Below are 8,928 nucleotides of genomic sequence, written 5' to 3' on the forward strand. Positions count from 1 at the left end.
TTTTGATCTCTGCCACGTAGTTTCTGTTTGAGATGAGATGGGCAATACACCACCGTGAGCATATGCTTTTACTACCTAGAAGCCTTGTTCGCAAGCAGTGTTGGCACTCTTCTGAGTGTGGCATTTTATTTAGCTGAAGTTAGAGGTAGCTCAGAGAAGTGCTTGTCTTACAAGCATGAGGACCTGAGTCCTGTCCCTAGAACCCATTGAAAACTAGACTGTGATGGTGCATGCTTGTAGTTTCAGCACTAGGGCAGTGCAGAAAGAAGGATCCCTTGGGTCCCCAGACTAGGCTAATCGGTGAACTTCTGGATCAGTGGAGGGCCTGTCTCAACGGAGGTGACGGTGATACCTAAGGTTGTCCTCTAGCCTCCACACACATGTACACACACTTGCGCTGGCACGGGGCACACACACACAAAAGCATAATGAATGCTTAAGAAAAAAAATATTTGAGTAGAGATTAGGAGAAAATTCCAGGAAAAGAAGTGGAATAGTAATGTTCTCAGAGGTAAAGAAGATGTGGACCACCAAGAGTAAACACCCATTGCTGAAAGATGCTGTCCAGTGGCTCTAATAATATATAAATGGCAGGGTGCGGGGAATGAGGCGTCAGCTCTGATTACATAGGAGAGTCACCAGGAAGCTGACTTCCATTCTAAAATGCTGGTGGCTTTTTCTTCTTTCAGAATTCTCCCTAAAGCTAATCGTGTTTTGCTTTTATGTCCCTGAGGAGTGGTTGAAGCTATAGTGTATAGCTATCTCTGTGGGCCTTTTCAGATTGGTCCTTATTTCTGGCTTGATACGCATCTATTCAGTTACCTCTTCCATACCAACAATTATTTGTTCCTGCTTTAAGTTCCTTTAAGAGTAAATGTGAGACCTTTTTCCTGTCGTTATTACTGAAGTCTGGAGGTTTTTTTCTTTGTCATTTTCCCAGTACATCTGTCTGGCCACAGGCTCCACCTTTCCTTATTCCTTAACTTGTATCTGGTGTGTAGCAGGTCCCTGCTATTGTTACTTCATCTTTCTTTAAAGCTCACGAAAGGATTCAACTAGCCTGAAAAGCTTGTGTAGGTGAAACCTGTATCTCAGTGTCTTAGTACTGACAGAGAATACATCCAGATATTGTTTTTCTTCAGTTTTTAATGAATCTGTTGTTTTTCAAACATGCCCCTCCAATCTTCTTTATGTTGCAAACTATGCATTCTAATTGTTAATCTGATGTTCTTGGCTTCTGATGCTTGATATTATCATCCCTTTATTAAAAGCATCTGTGTTTGATGAATAGTCTACAGAGCAGTACTCTTAAAATGTAACCAATGAGTAAAGGAGCCACGTTTCCTCGGGTGGCACAGCTGCGAGGCAGCTGGAGCCCTTCCCTCTGCTGCCATCTAGTGACTCCCTGCTTTATGTGGTTTTTTTTTCAGAAGTATTTCAGATGCCACACTTAAAACACCCCCCCACCCCCCACCCCCCCCACACACAAACTTCATTTCTCATTTAATGTTATCAGAGAATGAACAGGCAAAATATGTCACTAGGAAATAAAACATGCAAAATTCCCAACCGAAACATTTTTTAAACGTCCCTTCGTGCTGATTACAAAGGATAATTACTTCAGAAGCATTAGCTGTACTGCTCCCGAGAGCCCCTTCCTCCCCACCACTGTCTTGCAAAGTTAAGTTCATTACCTATCTCTAATCCACACATGTCTTGCAAAGGGAGGTGAGAGGAGCCATAGCGTCTGCATCAGTGTAGCTCCTACTGAGATCTCCAAGTGCTACTGGTATGGGCATCCTCTGAGCATAAGGACAGTGAGGTTCAGGAAGAAACCTATAAGGACAGTACACTGCATCACTGCCTGTATCCACCCAACTCCCCAGGCCCATTACACCTGAAACCAGAATAACTCCAAGTGAGATTTTGTGAAAAGCAGCCTCAAGACTTTCATAGAGCTAGCATCTTGTTCTTCCCCTGTCAAGTTTACCTATGGACATTTAACGGTTTCCTCTTTTGTGCCAGATCTGGGCAAACCTTGTGCTGTTTCTAATGGGCAGTAGCAACCAGCAAACTTTAACGGACTGAATTCAACAGAGAGTAAAATAGGTGATGCTCTAAATAGGGAAATACATGCTGACTTAGCCAGACAGCAGGCACAACTGCTCACCCTGCAGTGATTATCCTTGTACTGTTCATGAGTCTTCATCTTCTGTCTTCAGAGGTGGGAAAAGGAAGTATCGTGAAATCTGACATCTAATTTTGTATTCTTCCTTTGCAGGTCTGTACCAAAACCCTTTATCCCAATATAACCTCTACCGTTTGTATATAATCTACCACCTTCCGGGACTGGAGCTGCTTGATCGGAAGCGTAAGGATGCTTTAAGAAAAGAGAGAGAGGGAGAGAGAGAGAGAGAGAGAGAGAGAGAGAGAGAGAGAGAGAGAGAGAGAGAGAGAGAGAAAGGCAGGACACCTCATGAAAGAATATTTTCAGCTAATTTGTTTATGTGGATATATATTTGCTTACATGTTTGTACATGTACTACAGGCATGCCTGGTGCCCACAGAGACCAAAAGATGTTGGATCACCTACAACTGGAGTTACAGATGGTTGTGAGCCATCTTGTGGATGCTGTGAATGGAAGAGCAGCCCGTGCTCCTAACGACTGAGCCACCCCTCCTGCTCTTGACACCAAATTGTTTACCTCCTGACACTTTGATTGATTGAGTGATTGAATGGCTTCTTTCTTTCTTTCTTTCTTTCTTTCTTACTTACTTACTTATTTTTGTTGAGACAGGGTTTCTTTATGTAGCCCTAGCTGTAGACCAGGCTGGCCTTGAACTCACAGAGATTAGCTTGCCTCTACTTCCCGAGTACTGGAATTAAAGTTGTATACTTCCACCACCAGGTTCAACACTTTGGTTTCTTATCACAAAAATGATTTATAGTAAATCTCTTAAAAATCTAAATTCTAAAAGTCATCTTCTTTGAAATTCTATAAGCTCATATTATTAAAATTGGCATACTCAATAGTGACTTCTCACATGCCTATTCAAATGTGCATGTATGTATATATGTGTATGTATATATGCACATGCATATATACATATATGCACGCTTTCCATTATGTACTTTTGAGGCCTAATTCACCCAAGTATAATATGATCTATCCCTTATCCCATTATCTTTCTAGCTGTAAAGACTTTCCTTTATCCTTCATGGGGTGTTACTGTGAAAGTCTGCCCAGGAGGATATAACCAGACCTGACTATCTCCTTCCCAACAGTGATGAGGGAATCCTGAGTGTTTCTTGTTGTCATGTCAGTCACATGCTGCCATGTCCTAGGAAGTCTCGGCAGTGTGCTTGACCACAGGATTGAGCTCCACTGTGACAGAAGGACATCTATCGAGTGTTTGTGAGACTGGATTAATGAGTGAAATCTCTTCACATAATGTTTCAGCAAGATTGTCATACATAAGTTAAACCTACTTACTGTGTGGGTGCATGTATGTATGTTTGTTGGAGCAGACTTGTATGTTGATGCATGTGCACACATGTGTGCATGTATACGGTATCAGAGGTTGACATTGCCTTCTTAGATCCCTCTCCTCTTTGTGCATGGAGGCAGGGTCTTATCTAAATCAGAGCTCACAGATTTGCCTTGCCTGACAAGCCAATATCAGATATCCCCCTGTATGCTGTTTTTTTTAATTCTAAATATGATTTCTCTTTTCCCTTACCAGAAATTACAGAGAAAGAGAGGAGGCTGATGATTACCATTTTTAACCATAAAAAAGCTCACGTCACTCAATCAGTAGCATTCGGAAAAAGAGTAGATGCCTCATGGAACCCCAAGTTACCAATAAAGCAAAAGCGAGTCAAAAAACTTCCCTCAGGTACAGTGTGAAATCCAAAGGGGGAATGACGCTCAGCAGTCTTTAGGAACACCTGATTGTAACACGAACAGTAACGTTCCTGTATAGTGAGGTACCTTCTAATTCATTTCCAATATTACATCTTAACTTCATATCTCCCCTGTTGATACAGTGAATCATGTAGTCTTCACTTTCCCCCACTCACATTACGTGATGCAGTATGGTGATAGTAGGGGAATGCCCTGAAGCCCGTGTCCAGTATCCAGGGAAGGAAAAAAAATAAAAACATAAGCTGTCATTGTTATTACCCTTGGCACAAGGCAGTTTTCTCAATAAGCGTAGATTGTTTTTTGATGTAGAAAAAAAACTATTAAGAAGAAATGAAAATCATTTGCACTTTTACCAGCCAGAAATTAGCACTATAATATTTTGGTTACACTGTTGTTTGGTTACATCCAGGCTGTTACATAGAAATATTACACGTAATTTTAGTTAATTAGTTGGCACATATTTTATGTAATATACCCAAACAGATTTACTTTTCTCACATAGCAAATGACCCAGGAACAAGGTAAACGGAGTTAACGTGAAGTTCTGTGATACTGGAAAGAACCTTGACAAATTTATCCCCGTAATGTAACAGCTACGAGGCCACACGGGGACAAAATTAAAACACAGATTGGAAAAAGCATTGCAACATGTAACAGGTGGACGCTGATCCCCACAATCCCTGACAGGCTTTCAGAATTCAATTTGTGTAATCCCAGGAGGAGAGCTACGGATGATGCCAGGCGCAAAGTGCTGGCCTAGCATGCCCAAAGGAGGTTTGATCTCCAGCACTAACAGAGAAACAAAACCAAAACGCCAACTCCTAGCAGGGTAGCACGTGATGTGATCCTGAATCAGGATGTCTGAGACAGGATGAGCGTGTGTTTCAGGTCAGCCTGAGCTAAAGAATAAGATTCTGTAAAACCAACAAAATCAACGAAACTCACAGTGGACTGGGGAGATGGGCACTGAGTAACTTGCTTGCTGGACAAATGTAAGGCCCTGGGTTCAAATTCCCAGGACCAACAAAAGGCCCAGAGTGACAGCATGTGCCCATAACTCCCACTCTGGGAGGAAGAAAGGCAGTGTGGAGACAGCCAGATCCCCAAAGCACAGTGGCAGTTGAGCTGAAAACAGTCTCATGAGAGACCTTGTTTTAAAGATAAGGTGGAGAGGGATGGAAGACTAAAGCAGCTTCTGCCTATGCACAGACAAGGTGTGTGTAGCTCTATACACACATACCTCATCTCCATCTATGCTTATGCAAGTGAATGCACCTACACCACACACACACACACACACACACACACACACACACACACACTTAAATCCAAATAAAATAAAACCCCAGTAGATAAAATGACAAATGACACAAACAAGTTCTTTCTAAAAAGTAAGAAATGGATACAGTAAGTAGCTTCTCTTATTGCCAAAGAAGTGCAACCCAAAGCAAGACGATAGCACTTTCATCCAACATGGAGGGAAAAAGCTTTAAAGGATAAAAATATAAAAATAAAAGCACAGTGCATGCTGTTTATGAAACCATGAACTAGGTCAACTGCCTTGGAGATCAGACTGCAGTACCTCTCAGCATATAAAACGTGCAAGCTATTTGACATAAGAATGCAATTTGAAATGTCTTCTGCGAGAGTCTATGCACACAGGTAAGAAAAGCATGAGGCTGCTCTTCATGGCATCGTTTTATAGTAGTAAATGCAGAAGAGACATCTGACAGTTACTCATAGGGGGGAATATTGCATTACCAGACATTCAGACAATACAAACTACCCCACTATAGACTTATTCCATGATATATTTGTAGTATTTAAAAACATAAACTTGTAGGGTAGTAACAGAGCAGTGTGTGGTGTGTATGTCATGCATGCACATGACTACAAAGGTATGCATACCTGGAAGCACACATGTAGACACTAGATCGGGACACTGGGTGTCTTCCTCTATGGCTCTATGTTCTCACTGAACTGGATGGTCACCATTAAAACTGCAGCTTTACTGGTCAGAGGGAGAAAGGAGAAGATCTGGGTCAAAGCTAAGTTCCAACTGTGCATGATCACCCAATTCTAGAGATCTAATGTAACATAACTATGCTTAACACTCTGCTAAAATATGCACACCCCAAAACCGAAACGGTAGCTGTGTGAGATGCCAGACATGTGAACTGTGTAACTATGTATGTAATATGTAACTATGCTGTTATTTCACAATGTGTATGTGTCATCTAGTAGCATGTCATAAATATGTATAACTGTTACTTTTCAATTATATCTCAATAACACAATGGAGAGAGAGGGGGAAAGAGCCTGGGTTGAGAAGAAAGAACAGGGGAGACTTGTGAAAGGCATGATGCCACAGGCTCTTAGCTGCCTCCTCTCTTGTGGACTGGCAAGAGCTCATGCTGAAGGCTTTAGTGACCCAACAGGTGCAGATAAGTTCTGTCTTTGGCCTGGCACCAGGCATTCTGAAGAGGAATAAACAAAGCCATGGCAGACTGAGCAATACCCCAAGAGCTTCAGGCTATGGGGTCTGGCTCTTCAGCACTAAAGCTCTGGAAGATGGAACCTTGTGATCTGGTATTTGTTTATTCTTTCTTTGAAGTTCATGCCAAGAGTCCAAATGGCTGGAATAGCCTTAAAGACTTGTCCTGAGTACTCATCAGAAGAAGTTTCCTCCACGTATGAACCTTGCTTATAAAATGGACAACAGCATCCACCCAGTTGGATTTCCTTGGTAGCTAAGCTGATTCAGCATACTGTTCTCAGGGCTATGAGATTTGCCATATATTAAACAATACCCCGAAATCTAAAGCAAAAATGCCTTACCTATTAGAAAATTTCAATTTTGTATGAGTTATAAAGGAATTTTTTTTTTGCTAGTGTCCTTGAAAAGCCAATAATGATCTCATTATTTTTAACTGCCAACCAAATGTTTGAAAAATACTAATTTGGAATTTTATTTTTAGATTTTGCATTTGGGGATAGTGTTGACAAGTAAGTGCTTTTTGTATTTGTTTTTACCTCTTCACTTTTATTGACAGACTGTTTTATAATTGTCTCATCTTTAAATTATTCATATCTTCTAAAATAGATTTTAATTAATTAAAAGCTATTAGCCTTTCAATAGATAGAAAAATGGTTGTTTTTCTTTAACAAGTGAGTCCCAGCTATGTGTACATATTTGACATGTTCAGACTTTTAATGTGATTATTATAACCTCAAGTAAGTAAGCAGGTGATTAGATTCATAAAATATTAAAACTTGTTAAGAACTATTAGCTATTCCAAATGAGAAACTCCATTTGTTTGCTTTGCCTCTAAATACCTTCAGTAAAGTCAATTATCATATAGATTAACATTTTACATCCACTAGAATTTACATGTCCCAAAGCAAACAGTTCATTAATTCTACAGAGGACACTTCGAATTCATGAATACTAATGAACTTTTAAACCATTACTTTTCTAAGTATGAATGCTTTCTTTAGATTTAATGTTAAAAATATTCTCATAATATACAAAATATGTACAAAATAACTAACTTCAAAGTAAAATGGTTACATACTAATGTGCATAATACCAAAAAAGTATTTCCAGTTTTGTTGTTTAACAGTTTTCCACTAGGAATACATGAGCATGTGAGACTTTTGTAATAGATCCTGAAATATATTCAGATGCTCCACTTTAAAAATAAGCCATCCACACACAATAAAAGTTGTGTCCCCTGGCCTGAACGTCATGTCAGTAAAGTTCACAGTTTTGGTGAGAATTTATGTGATTTATTCATTTAAATAAAAACTTCAGGGCTTTAGGGGTGCTCTAGAGATAAGCAAAGTACTTCCCTAGGAAGCATAAGGCCTTAGTCACCCCACTCCACACACACAGTCACACGGGAAGTCACACTGGTCAGACACTTGTTTTTGATATAATTGCTACCTTCGCAGGACCTTGTTTGATGACCCTGAAGACGCTGTGTTTGTAAGATCCACAAAGAGATCCCTGATGTCCTTTACCTCCATGAATTGGGACACCGTTCTAACACAAAGTGAAAAGTTTGAAAGGAAGAAAAAAAATGCCATGCCTGAGATGCTCGTGATTTCCCTTCGGTAACAGCACTTCCGGAAATCTCGGTGTTGCTCTCTTACATGTTAAAACACTCCCGCAATTTGTCTCCTTATACATTTGTTGCTACCTGAAGTTTTAAAATAGAAGAATCAGTGGCAAAACGTATTTCCTACACTATAAGTTTCATAATGCAAAAAGTTTGTATGAGTTACCCATGTGTAAAAAATAAAGCCATTTTTTTCCTCCCAGCCATTTACCCCCAACAGTAATGACCCTGAGATTACTTATTAATAAATGCCTAGACCATTCGCTTCACCTAGTTCTCTGACTTGCTCTTAACTTAATATCCCGTTTATGCTAACCTAGATTCAACTACATGGTTGATTTCTTCTTATCTTCTTACATCTGTCTCCTCAAAGTTCCTGGAGCAAATCTCTCTTTTTATTTTAATTGAAATCCATTTTCCTGCTGGTTTACATGTCTCCTCAGTGTTCAGGGGTGAATCTCTCATGTCACTGACTAATTCCTGGAATTCTCTCTATCCCTGATGGACTATTCTATTTCCTGCCTCAGCTCATTGGCCATATTTTTTTTTATTGACAGGTGATGCTTATAAGAGATTTTCTCTACACTGATGGATATAGGAATATATGTAAATTCTAAGTGTAAACCTCAACACATTTTCCCCAAAATATACAAGGTTATATAACTGGCATTATTGATCAAGTAATAAAGCATTACCAACTCTCTAAAAGCCCCTTCTTCCTGTTAGCAGGCACTGTCCACACTTCTATACTAACCACTGTCCTGACGTCTAGAGAGCGAATTAATCATGTTTGATTGTGAACATCATACAAATGCAGTCACAGAGGATGAACACTCTGTGTGTGGCTTCTTGCACTTGCTGTCCCAAGACAGCTGTGCGTT

At 40.0% G+C, this 8,928-nt stretch overlaps 1 protein-coding gene across 1 annotated transcript in view; it reads left to right on the forward strand.

The window, feature by feature from the left end:
• Lrrc72 (leucine rich repeat containing 72) overlaps nt 1-8,321 on the forward strand; it is a 46,608-nt gene extending 38,287 nt beyond the window's left edge. Inside the window, exons 6-9 of the mRNA XM_034514448.2 lie at nt 2,282-2,371; nt 3,745-3,897; nt 6,905-6,932; nt 7,881-8,321. Of these exons, the coding sequence (XP_034370339.1) occupies nt 2,282-2,371; nt 3,745-3,897; nt 6,905-6,932; nt 7,881-8,046 (437 nt within the window). The 3' untranslated portion in view covers nt 8,047-8,321. The remainder of the gene's footprint in view (nt 1-2,281; nt 2,372-3,744; nt 3,898-6,904; nt 6,933-7,880) is intronic.
• The last annotated feature ends 607 nt before the right edge of the window (nt 8,322-8,928 follow it).

Source organism: Arvicanthis niloticus, chromosome 11 (genome assembly GCF_011762505.2).
Source record: "Arvicanthis niloticus isolate mArvNil1 chromosome 11, mArvNil1.pat.X, whole genome shotgun sequence".
Lineage (NCBI taxonomy): Eukaryota > Metazoa > Chordata > Mammalia > Rodentia > Muridae > Arvicanthis > Arvicanthis niloticus.